Genomic DNA, 22,020 nt, shown 5'->3' on the forward strand with positions numbered 1-22,020 from the left:
AGTCCGACCACGACATTCCGACAACTGATAGCAATTAAACGAAATATTGTCCAGGCCATTAGAGTGGAATCTGTCGGCGGCCTCGGACTCAACGCAACGGTGTCGTCGAAAAGGATGCGCGAGCATGCCAGCTCGTCACACCTTCCAGCTCGGCTCCCACTCACTGCGCTGGTATCAGAGGATCAGGAGAGTACGAGAATGGGCAGAAAAAAACCCATCCAGACCGCTATTAATTAACATAACTGCACTCTAACGGAACATTTACCACGGTTATTGCCAATAAATTATCTTTTACATCACGGACGGTACGATTGGTACGTGCAGTGGCGAGAAACTGCACCCTATCTCCCTGTTGTGGTGGACGAGGGACCTGATACGGGGGTGACAATTAGTTTGGTTATGGATTGGCCGAGTTTTTTCTTCCATTTTACGACAGCAACAGAACTCCATCTCCATTATGTGGACCGGGGCGATGCGCCATAAAATGTCCGTTATTTTGCCGGCTCGCGATTAGCTCGAGAGTGCATCATCATCGGCAAGTGATAAAAGATGAATGATCGTTCCGCGACGAAATTTACGGCCCCGGGATCGGTCGTAGGAGTTTAAACTAGACCGGTAACCCGGTAACCCACAGACGAGGTAGTAAAGTTTAGTGTAACTTAAACGGTTAACTGTGCAGAAATGTCGACGTTCTACTTTGTAGAGAAGTGTCATAAATAATTAGTGAACACATATTTTTATCGTTTATGTTTGCGTGAAGTTGTCTAAAATGTGTCTTTCACAATTTTTTTTGTGAAAATCCAAAATTCCTGCTTCATTACATAATACAGGGCCACAGAAATGGGAACGGTGCCACTCAAACCTGTAGTAGTTGAGAAAACGGGTGTTCTGTTCAGGCCCTTGCGGATAACAATTTAACTCTTCCATCTTGTCCTCAAAAGGACGGTTTTGGTCCACAATTCCGTCGCCAGCAAGCACTAAACCAGTGGAAGATGACATCCAAGATGTTCTGCATGGGCACTTGCGGATAATAGGGCAGAGAAATGTAATTCTCCTTCCCTGTAAAGGACGATTTGGTTCGCCAGTTTGCTGCAGCAACCAGATGGGTAAGACTGTATTCGATATTTCAGGACATCTTCGGAGCATGTGAAGGAAGCACTCGTAAACACTGGAATTCGCGAGGATTTTTCAGAAATGTTGGCTTCCTTGCAGCGCCGTAGCATGCAGTTGGCTGGATTGACCCCCGCCAAGGGCGCTAGCTCTAGGGCCGAACACTCTCCAGTGTAGCGAAGTACTGAATATTGGGAACTGTACGGATCATGTGTGACAGTCTAATTATTAAAACTAATAAACCTCGGACGAATACTGATATAAGAAACTACGGAGCGCCCAATCGGGCCTGCGCCAGAGCCGCCACAATGTCACGCTGCGGCACTGAAACCAGGTCTAAAAACTGGGTCCAAAATCTGATATAAAATGTCCAAAATCTGATCTAAAACATAGTCCACAATCTAGCCCAAATCTGTTCCAAAATTTGGAACAAAATGGGATAAAAGATATGGTCTATGATACAATACAGGTCCAAAATATATTCCAAATCCAGCATCTGGTTCAAAATATGATCCAAAATCTGGTTGTTGCCTTAAAATCTGATTAAAAATGTGGCCCAAAGTCTGCTCCATGTCCAAGATCTGATCAAACGGTGGTCCAAAATATGTTTTTTGACGTAGGACTACGTCTTACGGCAAGTTTTGAGATAGGGTGTCACTCCAAAAAGTCGAAAAATGCGAGCAACACGAAAAATGAAAGATTTTGAGCGCTAATAGCTCTAAAAGAGCGGTTTCCCGATCGATTTAAAATATGTTTGCATCAATCGATCGGGAAATCTTCTACGCATCTACACGAATAAAGAAAACTATTGACTTTTAAGTGTGCACTATTAAACAATTGGAAATAATGAAGCCTTGTCCATCTAAAAATCCTAGCTCCGTGATTGATTGTTAGAAGTGACGTCATCAAAGTGGTAATGCGTTTTCACGCTTCGACTTAAAATTCAGTCAGTTCCTACTAGATTTCCTAGCTATTTACACCAATAGATCGGAAAATCGAATTGGAAAATACAGAAAACTATAGATTTTCAATGCGCGCCATTGAAAAATTGAAAATAACTCTAATTTGGTAGTTAAACAGCAGGTTGTTCAACTCTTCGTCGAGGTATAAATTCTCGTTTCGTGATTGGTTTGAATAAGTTACAATTATTTTCAAATAAGTTTTGATACAATTCAGGAACCAACGAAAAAGTTGATGGAAAATTCCATTTAATTCTACTGTAATAAAGTTACAAGAGAATTAAATGTAATCCTACCCTTTCTTGTTGATTGCTAATTGGCTTGATAATTGGATTGATAACGGCAACACGAGCGGTGCCGCAGCAATTTTAATTTCTATGATCGTCACATTGAAAACTGGTCTGCCGTGAACAAGTGGTAGTAATTAAAACCAAGTTAACACCAAATTAAACATTATTGACCGCAACAAATGCGCAGGAAAGCGCATTAAAACTAAACCCAATGTTTTGTTGTAATAGTTATTTCTGGCCCAATAAACTTTATTGTGATCAGCGGAGAACAACAATCTTTTATAACTTCATATAAGCAGTATTAATATTAGCAGTTTTAGTGACATCTTTTGCGTCTTCATATGAGCATTTGTTCATTCTTAAAAGAACGGTGTTCGGTAATTGATGAAACTTAATAAACTTGAACTTAGGGCTATTCACTGGGCTATTTATTTAGCAACACAAATCTATACATCACCAATGCTACAGTAATATGCAGCGTAATTTTTCTTTAGCAGCAAAAGGTGAACGGCTCACTGATAACTGTGCTCTATTGTTCAGACTGAAATTGAAATGCTCCTCCTGCTTTTCTTCAACGTAGATGATGGAATAACGGACCACGAAAAATAGGCGGAATCGATTCTTGTCGCTTGCTCAGGAACATAACACGAGGTTAGCCAGCGAACAGCATAACTCAAACGCTAGCTGAGCTACTGCCAACATTTTACTGAAATGTCTGGTGCGACAAAGGAGAAAGCAGCAAGGGCAAGCGAAAGTCACGCTCGAGTCGTGCACGTCTACAGTTCACGGACGGTATTAATCGGCTGCTGAGGAAAGGAAACTATTGAAGCTGGCGCTGGCTGGCGCGGTGGCTTTCCAGTTGGTTCGTTGCAACAAGCTGTGCCTGGTTTGCGGTTATCGGTACTACAATTTACCGAAAAGAAAATTACGTTAAGTGCGCTAGAGCAAGTTTATTGCAAGCTGGAGTTATGATAATCAAACAATCGGTTCTTTTAAAGACCACGCAACAATTTAAGAGTTTATTATATTTTCTTGTCCAGTTAATACGATAATAACACAGGCAACGAGGGAAAAGTTGAATTTTTCGCTGTTGCGGACGACCAACAAATGGCGGGAATAAGTTTTCCGATCACAGACGACATTTTCTACCACTTCCAAAACGTCTGCAACTTGTAAATCAGTGTTCTTCTTTTGTAAGCCGCAGAAAAGCTTTGCGTAAAATTTTCAGCTTTTTGAAAACTAGCGCGTGCCGTGTACTGATTACCAGAGGAAAAACACTATTCAACGTAGAAACAGATCAATTTTCATGATTTACTGTTTGGTTTAATGTGACTGATTCGTTATAATAAAATAGATTCAATTAATTCAAAGAAATAACTCCTAAATCAGTTGAGGTTTGAACGTATACAATATTACTAGTTTGATAAACGTTACGTACAACGCATGTAGCATGTGTACATGAAGAATCGTATTATTACATACATGGATACATCCTACTATCGCTACAAAGAGACTTACGTAGTCCTACGTCACCAAGCGGTCGTACCTTGTGCACAACTCCTCTGATTTTTAATCTGAACCAAAATCTGATGAAAAATGTGATCCACAATCTAGTCCAGGCCCAAAATCTGGTCTTAGTCCAGAATGAAATTCAAAATCTGGTCCAATATTTGATTCACAATCCGATAAAAAATGTGGTCCAAAATATTACCCAAAATCTGCCCCAGAATCCAATGGAGGTTCAACATCTGGTTGAGTTCCAGAATCTGGTCCAAAATATGGCCGAAATCTAATAAAAAATAATAATAAATTTGCCACAAAATCTGAAAAAAAAATTTGACTCTCGTGGCTCTAATCCAAGTCCAGAATCTGGCTCAAACTCTGATCCAAAATCTGGTTGGTGATTTACAATCTGATCAAACGTTTGGCCCAAAATCTGGTTTGTCAGGTAATCTGTTTCTGGTCCAGTACCAGAATCTGAATCGAAATTCGGTTCAAAATCCGGTCTAAAATCCGATAAAAAATGTGGTCCAGAATCGGGGACAAGCTTTGCAACATGGCCTAAGTTCAGAATCTGGTCCAAAATTAATAAAGAATGTTGCCCAAAATATTATCCAAAGTCTGGTTCAAATCTGATTAAATGTGTGGTCTAGAATCGGGGCAAGGATACAGGACGTGCCGTAGCGTGCAGTTGGCTAGACTGGCTACGCCTAAAGGCGCTAGCTTTAGAGGGCGCCAAAATGGCCTGAACTTCAATTAGACACTCTAGAGTGTAGCGGAGTATTGAAGGGATACGAATCAAGTAAGTATGACAAAATCTGAAAAAAAAAACGTGGTCTAAAATATGTTTTGTAATCTGAACCAAAATCTGGTAAAAAATGTGATTCAGAATCCAGTTCAGACCCAAAATCTTATCTTAGTCCAGAGAGAGGTTCAAAATCTGGTCCACATTTGATCCTAAATGTGGTCCAAAATATGATCCAAAACTAGGTTCAAAATCTGGCCCAGAATCTGATGGAGGTTCAACATCTGGTTTAAGTCTAGAATCTGGTCCAAAATATGACCAAAATCTAACCAAAAATGTAGTCCAAAATCTTGTCCAGAATCTAGTTCAAATTAGTTCCTAAATATGTTACAAAATCTGGAACAAAATTTTATAACAAATGCGGTTCGCAATCCAATCCAGATCCAGAATTTGGCACAAACCATGCTCCAAAATTTGGTTGGTAATTTAAAATCCAATCAAAAATGTGGCCCAAAATCTAGTTTACATGCTGGCCCAGTTCTAGATGCTGGACCCAAATTTAGTACAAAATCTGGTCTAAATTCTGATCAAAAATGTGATCCAGAATCGCGGCAAAGTCCCCAAACTGATCTGGTACAAAATTGTATCAAGAATGTTGTCCAAATTCTTATCTAAAGTCTGGTTCAAATCTGATAATAATATGGTCTAAAATCTGATCTACAATCTGATGCAGCTGCAAGATCTGGTACAAGTCCTCCAAGATGTGGTCCAGAATCAGGGCAAGGGCTACAATCTGGTTCAGGTTCAGAATGTGCTCCAAGATTAGATCAAAAGTGTGGATTAAAATCTCATCCAAAATCTGGTTTGAATCTGATTAGAATATGGACCAAAATCTGGTCCAGAAACAGATGCAGATTCTGAATGTGGTCCAGACCAGGTTAAGAATCTGGGAGCAAAATCTAAACCAAAATCTGGTTGAAAAACTGATAAAATGTGGTTTATAACCTGGTCCAGTTCCAGAATATGGTCCAAAATTTGATCCAAAATCTGATCCAAATTCTGATAAAAAAGTGTAAACCAAAATCTGGTCCGGGTCTAGAATTTGGTCCAGGTCTAAAATGTAGTCCAATATCTGGTCCAAAATCTAATAAAAAATGTGGTCCAAAATCTAGTCCAGAATCTAATCAAATTTTGTCCAAAAATTTGTCACAAAATCTGATGAAGATATCCAGAATTTAATGCAGGTTTAAAACCTGGTTGAAGATTTAAAATCTTATCAAAAATAATAAACTTGAAAGGAACACTGATTTATGAAATGATGAAATGCTAAATCGGATCTCCACCAAGGGCGCCGCAACGTCACGCTACGGCTCTGCTGCCTTAGCAAGTTTTCTTATGGAACATTCCGGTTTGCGGGCAATTTTCGCAGGAATCGATTTGATCACGTTTGGCGTGAAGCTCCACTTCCCGACTTCCCATGGTACCATCTTGTAGAGACTTTTTGATACAATAATTTGTGGCCAAATGACATCCTACCACCTGGGTAATCTCCTTCGGCGTCCTATGGCCGAGTAGTGAACTCGTAATCACTTCTTTGGCATGCTTTTTCACAAATTTACAATAAAACAAGTCCGATGTTCTGATGCAGCACTTGAAAGTAAACGTAAACGAATACACTGGTAACAGATATGTTATAGTATTATAGTAAACCCAATATTGTAGTTTAAACATCTTTTGATTTTAATGCAGTATAAGATACAGTCGAGCGCAGTACCTATGGCAGAAAATGAACGAGAACGGTGTTCCGAATAAATTGACGGTACTGATCAAAGCTACTCTGGAGCTTGTGAAGTGGAACGTCCGTGTTTCGGAGGCGATTTCGGGGCCCTTGAAATTACGTACCGGATTACGACAACATCGCTGTTGAAGGTGTGATCCGGTCAGCGAGTAACGAAACGAGAGGCACGATTTTCTAGGAAGTTATCTAACTCCTAGATGTTCACAAACTGCATGAATTGGAAGTGGTTGAGGAGTTCATAGGTTTGGGATTTTTGGTCACCGCCGATAATAAAATGAGTCAGGAGATACAACGACGAAATTGGGCCTACTTTTTCCTCCGCAAGACACATGGATCAAGGAGCATACGCCGCCACACGGAGCTATCGACATACAAAACGCTAATTAGACCGGTAGTCCTCTACGGACTTGGGAATTGGGAGTGGAGCTTTGCTTTCAAAATCTCCGGCTCTAATCTGCTAGAAGAGGAGGATAGAAGCTTTCACTCCTCTGCACTTCCACCGAATAGTACCTTTCAATAATTTGAATGGTGGTATTTGAAAGAAGTGCCTGCAATAGGCAATAGGCGGCCTCCCAGTTGGCCTCCAGATATGATGCTGGCCTAACAAGCCAGTCGTCGTAGGTTCGAATCTCGACTGGGTAAGGCTGTTACAGTCAATAGGATCGTAGCAACTGGCCCTGCATTGCCCTGTACTCTAACGGCTGGCTGCGAAGTCTGTCGTATAAAAACAGAAGGTCAAGTTTCGATAACGGAATGTAGCACCTGAGCTTTGCTTTGTCTGCAATATGGTTTACTGCATGAAACTCAATTTCTCCGGAGTTTGGTCATCAAACTTTCTGAATAGCAGCAACCTCCACTCCGAGTGATGTAACTCTCGAGCAAGCATGTCAGTTCGTACCGGTTCATGAAGAAATCATTCCAGGTACCAATTTTCCAATCGTTATCCATCGAAACGATTCCTTGCTCCTTGCCGTGTCCGTTGCCGATTGATCCGTTTCGTATTTCCATTTACGTTTTTCTTGGTAAATGAGGATTTCGGTAAACTATCTTACCGGGGTCACAATACCAACATCCCACTGATGTGTCTATCATATTGGGGGTAGCTTGCGGGATGAAGTGTTTCATATTCAGGTGGTTCGCTCTGAGGCAGACGCTGTTTGTGCCGCCCCTCACCGAGGGAACAGACGCTCAGGTTCACTTCGTACCTCCTAGCTTAGCTGCTCCAGTACGTACATGAAGCATTGTCAGGTATGACCATCGTTCGTCACCATTGACTTAGATCTTCGAGAGAGCGCTAGGTAAGGGCTTGAGAGAATCAGAGCCTTATTTGACGCTCCTTCCAGGGAACTCTCCCTATTTCATATTCTTGTCTTGTTCTAGCCAAAGCTTCGTTTCATTACTTTCTTTCTTTAATGCAATTTTCAAGCAGTTTTTAAGCAGATTTTAAGAAGCTTTCAGACAATTGCTAAGCCAGTGTTTAAGAACTTTTTAAAAAGTTTTTAAAGAGCATTTAAAGAATTTTAGGAAGTGTTTAAGCAGTTTTCAACCTCTTGATAAGCTGTTTCTGAGCAGTTTTAATCGTTTTTGTTTGGTTAAAGTAAAAGTTTTACAAAATGTTCGGAACAGTTTTTGCAAAACTTTTAAGCCAATTTTGGCTTTTTGGACAGCTCTAGTGATATTTCATGATAATTTTGTAGCAGTTTTACGAATGCCGTTAGCGGTTTAAGGGTAGTGCAAAAAAAAACTTTTTTTAACGTTCACAAGAAACTTTTTTGGCTTTTTAGTGCTGTTTCCGAAATGTTTTGGGAATGTTTCTGAAGAATTTTTGGCAGGTTTTTAAACAGTTTTTGTGCAGTTTCTGGAGATTTCTCGCCAGCTTTTAAGTAGTTTTGAAACACTTTTAAAGCCACTTTCATAAAATTTTTAATCATGTTTTGAACGTTTTAAATAGTAGTAAAAAAGATCTCAGGCGGTTTTGAAGCAGTTTTGAAGCCGTTACTAAGCAACTTGAAAGTAGTTTTAGAGTTTTTTAATCAACTCTTAAGCAGCTTTAAAGTAGTTTTAGAGAGTTTTTTAATCAACCCTTAAGCAGCTTCTTGGAAGAGTTTGAACATTGTTTGAGCTCTTTTTAAGCAATCTTTAAGTATCTTTTGAGAAGTTTTTCGGCGTTCTGTAAGTATTTCTTAAGGCAGGTTTTAAACAGTTTTAAAGCAGTTTTCAAACAATTTTTAATCCTTGTCTAAGCAGTTTTGGGCAAGTTCTAAGCAGTTTTAAGCTGTTTTTAAGCGGTTTTTAAGCAGTCTTAAAGCGGTTTTTAAGCAGCTTTAGGAAGTTTTTAGACATTTTCTAAGTAGTTTTAAGCAGTAGTTTCAGCAATTTTAAGGGAAAATGAGCAGTCATTAACTTTTTGCCAGAACACCCATTTTCGGAAGAAGTTTTTAGGTTTTTTTTTGTTTTTAGAAATGTATTCACTGCATTCTTCCTGCCAATCTGAACACAGAAAATATAGTTTTATGAACAGAATTTTTGCTTCAAACAAAAAACTGATTTTCTATTCGAATTTAAATTGATTTTTCACGGTGAAACCATTAAATTATAATTTATCGTTAACGTTTCAGCTTACTCTATTCAGCCATCCTCAGAAAATCAAGTTATAAACATTCAAATTCAACCTCAAACTCAAGCCATTTGTTATCGGTAACCGGTAACAAGTGGTTTGAGTTTGAATTTGAATGTTTATAACTTGTTTTTCTGAGGATGGCTGAATAGAGTAAGCTGAAACGTTAACGATAAGTTATAATTTAATGGTTTCACCGAAAACAAAAAATCAATTTAAATCCGATAAAAATACGGTCGGTTCTTAAACAAGACCACAAAAATTGCTTTTGAAATTTACTGTATAAATGACGACTAATTTCTTCTTAAGCAGTCTTTAAAAACTATTTAAACAATCTTTGAGCCAACTTAATACAGTATTTAAACTATCTTTAGGCAGATTTAGGGCTTTATTAAAATCACGTATTAAATTTCATACGCTAGGACATAATGAGTTAAGTAGGTTTAACATCTACTTAACCAAACTAAGTCTAATACCTACCTACCTACTTTTGAATCATTTTTATGCAGTTTTAAGCAGATTTTTGGCATTTTCTAAGCACTTTTTAAGCAGCCTTTAAAAATTTTTAAGCAGATTTTCAGAAGCTTTCAGACAGTTGTAAGGCAGTTTTTAATCAGTTTTTAAAATGTACTTAAGCAATGTTTAGGAAGTCGGAAGTCAATCTGTAAAATGTAAACAAACTGAGTGAGGATTTCTTTCCCTATGCTAGTCCAGCAGAAAGTAACCCTCACTCGGTTTGTTTGCATTATACAGATTGGTCCTTTTGAAAAGTTGGTCCCAAAGTGTTTAACCAGTTTTCAAGCTGTTTTAAGCATTTTTGTTTTGTAAAAACTTTTATTTTATTTGAAGTATTTGAAAAGCTTGGGATAGTTTTTGTGTAACTATTGAGCAGGTTTTGAGCTATTGGACAGTTTAAGGAATATTTCGTAGTAATTTTTTGGCAGTTTATGCAAGCCTTCAGTGGTTTAAGGGTTGTGCCCAAAAAATATTTTTTTAAAGTTCACAAAAAAATTTTTTTTGTGCTGTTTTCGAGCAGTTTTAAAATACTTTTGAAACTGTTTTCATTAATTTTTTAAGCATGTCTTGAGCGTGTTAAATAGTTTTAAAATAGCTCTTAGGTGGTTTTAAAGCAATGTTGAAACCGTTTCTAAGAAAATTTTGAGCTACTCTAAAGCAGTTTCAAAGATTTTTTAAACAGCTTTTAAACAGCAGTTTTTTGAAAGTTTTAATCATTTTTAAACTTTTTCTAAACAGACAGATTTTAAGCAGTTTCCAAACAATTTTTAAATCTTGCCAAAGCAGTGTTAGACATATTCTAAGCAGTTTCAAAGCAATTTCTAAGCGGTTTTAGGCAGTTTTTAAGCAGCTTTTGTAAAGTTTCTAAGAATTTTCTAAGCTTTAAACACCTTTTAAACGATTTTTAAACATTCCATTTTATTATTCCATCTTAAAGTAGTTTGAAAGTTTGAAAGCAGTTTTTAGGCGCTTTTAACCCATTATAACCCGGGCTCTATTGAAAAGTTTTTGAGCCATTTTCATGCAGTTTTAAGCAGATTTTTAACATTTTCTAAACATTTTTTAAGCAGTCTTTTTGCAGTTATTAAACCGTTTTTATGCAGTTTTTGAACTTTTTCTGAACAGTTTTTATGCATTTTTAAGCAGTCTTTAAACAACTTTTAAGTAACATTTAAGCAGCTATCAAGCTATCTTTAAATATTTTTAAATCAGTTTTTAATCATTTCTTGAGCAGTTCTTGAACTGCTCTCAAGCAGTTTTTAAGAAGTTTTTTAACAGTTCAAATAGAATTTAAACCGTTATTATATAATTTTTAAGCACTTTTTTATACGGGCTATTGTTTAAGCAGTTTTTAAAGCAGTCTTTAAGCAGTTATTAAACAGCTTTTAAGCAATTTTTTGGGTATTAGGTTTGGAAGTAGTAGAAAAAGTGGAGTTCGAAAATTACTTTTTAAAAGCTTCGCAAAACTATTCAAAAAGTTCATTTTTCCTAAAGAATTTTAAAAACACTTTTACAAAGCCAGCCAAAAACTGCTTTGCAGTTGCAATCTTCAATCCCGATCCAAAGGTATAAGCTACCAGCTCTAAGATATTCTCAAAAATTCCAATCAACATTGTTCGATTTCAACAGCTTCCTAAAACGGTATAAAAGCCAATCCTAGATCTGCCGCTCTAAGCAACACCTTCGGCACGAACGGGAACGGTGTAGCTTCAGCCAATAATAATTTACAACCGATCATTATCGCACATGTCAACTGTGCCCACTCATCAATTAGCCTCAACCGTGCTCATGTCGGGCTCATTATGCCACTACAGCAACGATCGTACTCTCGTTCAGTTCACCGCACATACCATACCATAGCCAATCGACCAGGGAACGGATTGACTCGCAACGGACGGACGGACGAACGAACGGATGCTGCGGTTGAACATTATTATTCGACAAACTGCAGTTCAGCCAACGCGTTTTCGCACCAGCAAGAGCAACTGAACCGAATGGCGGATCGATCCGCACGCGGACAAACTTTTGCACTTGCGCCGATCTGCCGCGTAGGCAGATTAAACAAAACCATGCGGTAGTCATATTAAATAAACATTTATTTTCCGCTGCTTTTCCGAGTGATTTACGACCCGGTTTTAGGTGGTTTGGTCATGTCTACATTTACATTTATGTTCTTTTTTTTTTGCTTGCAGAGCGGCGATAGATTGTACATCAAAGTTGCAGATTTGCTGCCCAAGTTCACATTTCTCGGACCCAGTCTGGACGATGCGTTAAATCTGCAGCGGGAGCACGAGGAGCTGCTGCGACAGATTCAGGTTAGATGAAGATGTTTTAGTATGCATTAAATTATCCGAGTAACAAGTTCGTTTTATTTTAGAATCTCCCTACGCCGCTGGAGGAATTCTACCACAAAGTGCAGGAAAAGATCGCATCGAATCAACGGCCCGATCCGGTTTTGATCGAAGAGATGGCTGCCTCGCTGGGATTGGTTTGGCAGGACATTAAGAAAATGCTGCAAGAACGACGAGACATAATTCTGCTGAACGTGAGCTTCTTCGAGCGACTTGGTGAATGCTACGGAAAAATGAGCTCCCTTGAGGTAGCTTGTAATGACACAATGATTCCGATCGAAATCGATGCGGTTCAGGAGTTTCTTGAATCGTTCAAATCACTACGCACCGAAATGCTCACGTCGATCTCCGCCGCCTTAAAGGTGGGCAATCAAATGCTGGACAAACTTCGCGAGCTAGCAACTATCGGCACGATGGATTCGCGCCCAAATCACATCAAACAGGATGCTCTCTGTGCCGTTAGTTTGGTTGAACGATGGCTTGAGGATCTTTCCAACCGTCGGAACAACCTAGAACAAGCCTGGCAGTCTCGCAAGAACCAGCTGGAACAGTGCCTAACCCTGGCGATTCTTGCCAAAGAGCTCACAGACATCGAACACTGTCTTGACAGTTCGAAAAATTCCAATCTCAGTTCCTTCTCGCTGGGAGATTCCGCCGAACAGGCGCGTGATTTGTTAGAAACCTATCAGAATCTCAAACCAGAAGCCCTGCTGCTGCGGGATAAATCCCTGAAAATTACCAAAGCAACCGAGGAACTCGTTTCCACGGGTTGTTTCGCTGGAGATGAAGCATGCTCGAAGGCGTACAGCATACTAGCCGCTTGCACCGAATTTGTCGATGAAATCGACCATCGAGAAACGTTACTCGCACAATCACGTGAATTCTTCGGCCGGGCCGAAAATCTGCTCAGCAAACTATCACAAATCGAGATCGAACTCAGCAACCTACAGATGCGACCAAGCTCGCCAACAGCAGCATCACTGCAAACCAAAGCCCTGCAGGAAGTTTCCAGCACCGTCGACAACATCCTACAGTCCGGTTACTCGCTGATAGACGACGTTGGACGAACCAAGCCGGAAGTGGCCGGCGTTCAAGCTATGGTCGAACGGATAGAACAGAAGCGGATCGCTTTCGAGTCGTACTGCCTGGAACAAAGTGAACGAAACCTCCGGCTTACGGAAGCGCTGAACGATTTCCTCGAACGCTATCAACAGTTGCTTCAGTGGCTGGAGGAGGCACGTGAGAACAAGATTGTCCAAGGAACGGATATTCACGAGATGGGGACGGACCTAACGCAGGCGAAGGAATGTTTATTGCTGCACCATCAGCTTCTGAACGATTTGGAGGTGAGATTTTGCGGAATTGTTGTGTCTCATTCTATTTCACATTTTTATTCTATTATTCATTAGCCCGTGTGAATAAAAGAGTTAGAGCAAATTCTCCCATAAGATTTACACGGGAAAAGCAAAACAAACTATTTTATTCATACGGCCTATTGTTTCCATTCATTTGCATTCAATATTTCTATTGCTTAATTTTCGTAAGGCGTTTACTTTGTATGGAACATATCATGCGTTTTATGCCATTATGCTTTCTTATATTTTTTTACTTTTTGGTTGCTTTTACTCGTCACTCTGTCATATCTACAATTCTCAGATTATACTTTTTTCTGTTCAATTTGATTTGAAGCTTAATTTAAACATATTTTAGCTTGTTTTTCATTTGTAATATTTATTGATATTTATTAGTATTCAATTTCAATTATTTCTCATCTCAAAAGCCAATAATCTTCTTCCTGTAACAAACTTTGATTTATGGAATTCTTAATTTTTTGTTGCAGATATTTCCACATTTTAAATCTCTTGTTTTGTAATTGTGTATTTTTTTACTATAGTGATAGCCGTAATAACGATTATTTTGATTAATTTGTTTGTTTACTTTAGTTTTATTTCGCATAGATTTGCTGTCGTTTTTCACTGTCTTAAACTTTACTTTAATTATAACTTCACTATTAACATTTCCTTTTTATCTCTGATTTTTAATTGACATCTCTATAGTATTCTATATAGTAGGTTTTGTCTGCTTTTTCACTTCAAGTTTGACTTTTTCATGACTTTATTGTGATAAAAGAATTTAGAGACGTTTTTCAATGTTATTCTTTTTCTTTCCACTTTTCTATTTTCGTGTTTTATTTTCATTCTAAAGCTTTCCTTATTCCTTCGTTACTTTCTTCCTGTATTCCTCTCTCCTATCCTTTCATCCTTCCACCCATGCTTGTCTCATTTTTTATTTTCTTCCTTATTTGCTTCCTTTCTTCCTTCCTTCCATCCTTCTTTCATTTCTTCCTTCCTTTTTCTTTCGTTCCTTCCTTGCTTTTTTCCTTCTGCTCTTCCTTTCTTCTGTCTTTTCTACCTTGTGTCATTTCTTCCTTCTGTGTTTCTCTTTTTCTACGGTTCTTTGTTCCTGTGTTTCTGCGTTTTTATCCTTCAGTTCTGTTGTCCTTTCATCCTTTTGTACTTCTGTGCTGTCCTGTGTTTTTTTCTGTTATCCTGTTCATCTATCCTGCGTTTCTGTCCTTCTATTCCTTTGCCCTTTCGTCCTTCTATCCTTCTATCCATTTTTTTCCTCTGTCTGTCTGTCCTTCTATCCTTCCGTCTTTTCATTTTTCCGTCCTTTAGGCCTTTTGTGCTTATATTTATTTTTTGTTTTTCTGTTTTGTTGTACGTCATTTTTCGGGGTTTCTGTTTTTAAGCTTCTTTTTGTCTTTTACTGTTTATCAGTTACTATGGTTTTCTGCTTTTTTCTGTTTGATTTTTTCGTGGTTTTATTTTGATAAGGCCATTGCAAATTATTTTTAAAGCTTTTATCTCCCCCCCTTGGAAATTAGCTTGAAAAATCGGGAGGCAAAAAAATAATTTGGATTTAGGAGTTGTAGGAGTTAATTTTTTTTTATAAAATCAATTGACTGTTTGTTGAAAATCTCGAAATATGAGTGTACGAGGTGAGTTAAGGCTTCTTGCACGAAATAGAAATTGTGAATTCAAACAATGGAATTTCCGTAAATCGGCCAAAAAAATTTTCTTTCGTTTTAGTCTTTTTTTTTGTAGATTTTTGCATGGAAAATAATAACGTATATATTAAAAGCAAGAATAGATTTGGTTTTCACGTTTAAACTTTAAGTAAAAATGCCTAAAATCCATATTTTTTGCTCAACTAAAAAATTCTTTTTGTTTTTTTTTCTTTCATTTTTTGTACTCTTCTGTCTTCGTCCTTTCTTCCTTCCTTCCTTCCATCATACCTTCCTTCCTTCTACCCTTCCTTCCTACTTCCTCCTTCCTTTCTTGTTTCCTTCCACCTATCTTTCTCTCCTTCCTTATTTCCGTATTTCCTTCTTTCCCCCCCTTCTTTCCATCCTTCTTTCTGTCCTTCTGTGTTTCAGTCTTTTTGTGTCTCTGCCCTTCTGTCCATCTGTCCATCTTTGCATCTTTGCATCTGTCCTTCTGTTTATCCTTCGTCGTTCTATGCTTCTGTCTTTTTGTCCGTCTGCCTTCTGTCCTTCTTTCTACCGTTCTTTCCTCCATTTCTTCTGTCATTCCTCTCTTCTGCCCGTTAGTCATTCTGTCCTATTGTCCTTCTATCCTTCTGTCCATCTGTACCTCTGTCCTTCCTTCTTTCCTGCCTTCTGTTCTGCAGTGTTTCAGTCCTTTTGTATTTCTGTTCTTCTGTCCGTCTGTCCATCTTTCCATATATCCTGTCCTTCCGTCCTTTTGAAACTCTGCTTTCTACCCTTTCTTCCATCCTTCTTTCTTTCCTTCTATCCATTCTTTCCTTCCCTCTTTCTTACCTTCCTTCCTTCTGTTATGTGTTTCAGTCCTTTTGTGTTTCTATCCTTCTGTCCAACTGTCCATCTTTCCATATGTCCATCAGTTCGTCTGTATTTCTGTCCTTCGTCTATCCGTCCCTGTCCTGCTCTTCTATCCTTCTGTCCATCTGTCTTTCTGTCTTTTGTCCTTCTATCCTTCTGTCTTTCCTTTCTTCTGTCTTTTGTTCTCCTTTTTTGGTTTTCTGTTTTGTTGTACTCCATTTTTCTAGTTTTCGAAGCTTTTTCTTGTCTTTTCAGTTTATCAGTTACTCTGGTTTTTTGTTTATGTCTTTTCATTTTAGTGTTTTTTGCTTTTTCTATTTTTCCACTTTTTTGTTCTTCGGTTTTTCTGCTTGTCTGTATCTCCGTTTATCTCTTTTTCTCTTCTGTTTTGTGATATTTAATTTTGTTTTTTGCTTCTTCTGTTTTTCTTTTCTTTGTTTCACTCTTTTTTGTTTTTCTTTCTTGTTTACTCTCCTTTTGTGCTTCTGTCTTTCTGTTTTTCTATTTTCTCTTTTCCTATTTCCGTTTTTTGCTTTTCTTTTGTTCGTTTCTCAGGTTCACTTTTTCTGTTTCATTATTTTTAAGTTTTATCTGCCTTTCTACTTCAGTTTTGTTTTTCTATTGAATCATTAGAACGAGATTTTCGTTTTTGTCCTTTTGTCCTTTAGTCTTTTGTCCTTTTGTCGTTTTGTCCTTTTGTCCTTTTGTCGTTTTGTCATTTTGTCGTTTTGTCGTTTTGTACTTTTGTCCTTTTGTCCTTTTGTCCTTTTGTCCTTTTGTCCTTTTGTCCTTTTGTCCTTTTGTCCTTTTGTCCTTTTGTCCTTTTGTCCTTTTGTCCTTTTGTCCTTTTGTCCTTTTGTCCTTTTGTCCTTTTGTCCTTTTGTCCTTTTGTCCTTTTGTCCTTTTGTCCTTTTGTCCTTTTGTCCTTTTGTCCTTTTGTCCTTTTGTCCTTTTGTCCTTTTGTCCTTTTGTCCTTTTGTCCTTTTGTCCTTTTGTCCTTTTGTCCTTTTGTCCTTTTGTCCTTTTGCCCTTTTGTACTTTTGTCCTTTTGTCCTTTTGTCCTTTTGTCCTTTTGTCCTTTTGTCCTTTTGTCCTTTTGTCCTTTTGTCCTTTTGTCCTTTTGTCCTTTTGTCCTTTTGTCCTTTTGTCCTTTTGTCCTTTTGTCCTTTTGTCCTTTTGTCCTTTTGTCCTTTTGTCCTTTTGTCCTTTTGTCCTTTTGTCCTTTTGTCCTTTTGTCCTTTTGTCCTTTTGTCCTTTTGTCCTTTTGTCCTTTTGTCCTTTTGTCCTTTTGTCCTTTTGTCCTTTTGTCCTTTTGTCCTTTTGTCCTTTTGTCCTTTTGTCCTTTTGTCCTTTTGTCCTTTTGTCCTTTTGTCCTTTTGTCCTTTTGTCCTTTTGTCCTTTTGTCCTTTTGTCCTTTTGTCCTTTTGTCCTTTTGTCCTTTTGTCCTTTTGTCCTTTTGTCCTTTTGTCCTTTTGTCCTTTTGTCCTTTTGTCCTTTTGTCCTTTTGTCCTTTTGTCCTTTTGTCCTTTTGTCCTTTTGTCCTTTTGTCCTTTTGTCCTTTTGTCCTTTTGTCCTTTTGTCCTTTTGTCCTTTTGTCCTTTTGTCCTTTTGTCTTTTTGTCTTTTTGTTCTTTTGCCATTATGTCTTCTAATTTCTATTCTGTCCAGTACTGTTCTTCTGTCTTTCCTTTTTTCCTTGTTCATCCGTTTTTCTATTTCCCTAATTTACTATTGTTGTACTGGTGTTTTGTCCTTTTTCTATTTTTTCTGTTTTCTGCATTTCAATTTTGCTGTTTTTTGTATATCTGTAATTTTATTTTTCTATTTTTCTTTTTTTTCTGCCCTTCTATCCTTCCATCTCTCTGTATACGTTTTTCCATTTTTCCCTTTTCTTGTTTTTATCTGTTGTTGTGCTTTCTGTTAAAAAGGTACAAGAGAAAGAAAGAAAAAAGACAAAAAGAAAGTTTGTTTGTACATGTCCTTCTGCCGTTCTAACCTTCTATCCATTGATGTTCTCCTCTTCCGGTTTTTCTGCTTTAATTCATTTTGTCGATGCTCTCGTTTTCGTCTTCCTGCTTCTCTATTTTTACGTTTTTTCTGTTTTTTCTATTTTATATTTTCTGATTTTCTATGTTTCTGCATTTCTTCTATTTTTCTGCATTTTTTGTTTTTGGATCTTTTTTCCTGTTTCCCTGTTTTTATGTTTTTAATTTTTCCTTATACGTATTTCTTGCTGGTAAATTGGTTTTCATATTTTTGGCCCTTCTGTGCTTTAATCCTTCGATCTCTTCGTTGTTCTAATGTTAAAATTTCTTTTTCTTTTCTTTTTTTTATTTTTTTTCTGTCTTTCTTTTTTTCGGTTTTTTTTGTCTCTCTATTTTTCTCCTTTTTTTTCTTTGGTCCTTTTGTGATCTGTGTACTTTGGAACATAAGAACAGAACATCAGAATAGGAATGGCCTGGCCCTTTTTTTCCTTTTGTTCTATTGTCCTTCCGTCTTTCGGTTTTTCTGTCTCTTTGTTATTGTATCTTCTTGTGCATCTTCATTTTTGTTTCATATTTGTTTATTATTTTACGCTTCTTCCTTTCTACCTTGCTATCTTTCTATAATTTTAATGATTTTAGTTTTGTCTTTTTCTTTCTATTCTTCATTTATTTTTTTGTTCATTCAATTACCTTCTCATTCTATATAATAATTTAGCAGTTTTTAATTGTTATCTTTCACTGTAATTTTCTAAACTATTTTTCGTCGCTTTTTTCGTTAATTTTGTTCGGTTTTTATGCTTGCAGTCTAAGTTTAATGCAATTTTCTTTTCTTTTATTGTTCCTTCATTTCGATATTCCTATCTCATTTTGTTATTTTTACGCACCTTTTGGATTCTTTTGGTGCTCTTATTTAAACTCTTTCTAGGATGGATTTGGACTTTTCTTGGCACTTTTTTACTTTTATATAATCTCTTTAAACTTTTACTTGGCCCTTTCTGAATCCTTTTGAACTCGTTTTGTAGTCGTTTTGACCTCGTTCCGAATTCTTTTTGAATTCATTTTGAACTCTAGTCGGATTTTATTCCGATTCGTGATTCCATTATATTAGTATTTTTGGATTCTTTTTAGACTCTTTCCAATTACTTTTTTTTAGTCCAATATTCTTTTCTAACAGAAAGTTAGAATAGAAGGAAGAGCCCAAGAAGAGTTTAAGAACAGTACAAGAAGAGCTTAAGAAAAGTCCTAAAAAGACTTGAAAATGCCTAGAAAGAGTTCAAAAAGAATCCAAAAAAGTCAAAAAGGGTTTGAAAAAAATCCATAAAGGGTTAAAAAGAAGTCTAAGAAGAATAGAAAACGAATTCAAAACAAGTTCAAATGGAGTTATAAAAGAGTGGGAAAAAGCTCAAAACCGAGCCCAAAAAGAGCCTCGAAATGAAGTAATTAGAAGAATCTAGAGAGAGTCAAAAAATCCTCCTTAGAAAAGTCTTTTTCCGGCTCGGTTAGGACTTTCCAATTCTATACTTTATGACTGCATATTTTTCAAGCTGTCAGGTTCGTTAAACCTTTCTTCTATATTTTTCATCTTGTCGTCTATAATCTCTCTTGTTTTTGCTCTTTCAATTTTCATAAATTAAAGATATTAATCTTTTCTGCTGCTTCTTATATTTTTTCTACTGCTGCGTTTTTCTGCTGTTTATTTACTCTAACCGATTATTTCATTTGCAAGGTTTAGCTTTTGGCTATTATTTTAAATATTCTAATTTGTTATCAATAATTTCTAACCGGCCGCTTTCAGATAATCCTAACATTCCACTTTTCTCCCATTCCAGATCAAAGGAAACGCAATAAACGACCTGCTGGTTCGGTTAACCCCTAGCTTGGAATATCTAGAGGACGAACAACGCGACGATGTACAGCAGAAGATCGACGACCTGCGGCAGAAGTGGATCGAACTGAAGAATTTCATTATTGCGCGGGTCGATCTACTGAAGCTGTACATCCGCTTCCACCAGGAAGCCGAGACGTTGCGCAATCTGTTCGAATCGTTCGTCATTCAGAAAGCCACCTTCCAAAGTGTCGAACGTGACAAGCCTCTACTGCAAGCTGCCCTGGATAATATTCGCCAACAGCTGAGTCAACTGAAGCTGATCGGCCAACAGTGTGTCGATGGTTTGGAGAAGGTAGGCGGGTGGGAAACAGAATTGTTTGTTAATAAATGGTTTGTCAGTGTTTTACCGCTAGTGAAAAAATCCATGTCTAAAAACTCTTTTATCCAGTCTTAAATTACAATTTGTCATAACACGAGCTGCGCTCATCTGACGTTATGCAAAACACTATCTCGGTTTAATTTCTGCCGTACAACCATGCAATTCGCGTTGTAAATGGCGTTTATAATTTTGCGTTTTGGCTGCCAGCCAAAACGTTGCGATTTAAGTATCGTTTATACGCTATGTGATTCCTCGGGTGCCGCCGTTCTAATGCATTTTTTACGAAGTAATTTTTCGGCTTGCAAAAACTTCAATGAACACATTAATTATTTTTCCCTTACAAATTCTGGTAATTTGCAATGCTTTTAGAAGTTACTCATAATTTAATTTTTTGATTGAACTTTTCCCAACAATATTACCCACAGCCATCATTAATCTCACAACCCTTTTTCTGATGGGTGACAAAAATCTGGGTGGTCATCAGGAGAACCACACTCAAACCAACGTTCCCCCCGATTTTCTGGTGGTTTCGTTCTGCGTTCGTTGCAATTTCGTGCTGGCACCAACGTACCAACGAACGGGTGTCTTCTATTGAGCAACTCTCTCCACCTATTAATATCGTTTGCATATTGCCAGTTTATTTCTGTCTCGGCTTTGTTTCTTCCTTTCCCATGCGACTCGACTGCACGCAAAGGGAAGAATCTAACACGAAAATAAACCATTTTATTAATAATGTACGGGTCCACGAATAGAATTAATAACAAGCACGGTTATGGCAAACGCCCAGTACAATGTTGTAATTCGAAAATGATTTTTTTGTCTTACACAAAAAAAGAGACGATCTCAAAAACGTGTGTTGAGTCGAATAAAAATATACGGCAAAAGTTCGAATTCGTTGGGCAGAAGAAGGTGAGGTTCAAAGCCGAACGAACACCTGCCTGCCTGTGCGTTGGACGCGCTTAACAACCTAAACAGCAAGTGACAGGTCTGCCGCCAGCAAACCAACGCCGGTTCCGATCAAAATAATTCACACCTTCGCCAGGTGTGACAAGTCACACCTAGGTCAGGATGTTTTTGTATTTTGATGAATTTGTTTGTGTATAAGCCAATTTAAATGGGCGTGATGTTTTGATTTATTAATTAGGGATTCAAAGGATTTGTTTAAAGCATATGAATTTTTTTCGAGGATTTTAATATCACATGACTACGCCTTTGCGTTTTATCGTGAATTCTAATTTTTTTCGACGTTTCGAGTTATTTATGTTAGTCTTCCTTAAGAAATTAATAACGATTAAGGTCAAACAGAATTAAACCTCTGTCTTGATTTCCATAACAGATAAGTTGATTTTTGAAGTTAAGTTTTAAATTTAATTCAATTGGTTCTGAGCTACATTTCTCACACGCGGCAATCTGAATTAAGAAAAATTTCTTACTCAACTCAATAAAACAACGAAAGCCAAAAATACAGAAAAACAGCAAAACACAAAAAGATAGAAACACAAAAACAGACAGAACGACTAAAACTAACAAGGAGATAAACATAATGAAAACATAGAAAATCCGAATAATAAAAAAATTAGGATAAGCTAGGAAAGAGAAAAGACAAAAAACAGAGAGCAAAAAAGTCCTATATAAAGACACAAAACAAAGTTTGAAAAACCGAAAGACCGGAATTACTGTCAAACCTGAGCCTAGAAATAAAAGCCAAAAGGCAGACTGAACAGGAAAGACAGAAAAAGAACGACAAGAATACGAAAGAAAAAAGTAACAAGAAGAGGTAAGAAAAAGAAAAGATTAAAAGAGGAAAAGCATCGCAAAAAGTAAAGAACAAAAATAGAGATACTTATAAAAATTAAAAATATGCAAAATAGACAAAAAGTTAAATGTTAAACGAAAGCATAGAAATAATGAAGGACAGAAATGACGGAAGAGACAGAACTGACGGAAGGGACAGAACTGACGGAAGGGACAGAACTGACGGAAGGGACAGAACTGACGGAAGGGACAGAACTGACGGAAGGGACAGAACTAACGGAAGAGACAGAACTGACGGAAGGGACAGAACTGACGGAAGGGAC

General features: G+C 37.4%; 1 protein-coding gene across 1 annotated transcript in view; it reads left to right on the forward strand.

The window, feature by feature from the left end:
- The first annotated feature begins 19,259 nt into the window (after positions 1-19,259).
- Positions 19,260-22,020, forward strand: part of LOC128736814 (titin) — a 251,582-nt gene continuing 248,821 nt past the window's right edge. The window contains exons 1-2 of the mRNA XM_053831305.1: positions 19,260-19,286; positions 19,565-19,915. Of these exons, the coding sequence (XP_053687280.1) occupies positions 19,260-19,286; positions 19,565-19,915 (378 nt within the window). The remainder of the gene's footprint in view (positions 19,287-19,564; positions 19,916-22,020) is intronic.

This window comes from Sabethes cyaneus, chromosome 2 (genome assembly GCF_943734655.1).
Source record: "Sabethes cyaneus chromosome 2, idSabCyanKW18_F2, whole genome shotgun sequence".
NCBI lineage: Eukaryota > Metazoa > Arthropoda > Insecta > Diptera > Culicidae > Sabethes > Sabethes cyaneus.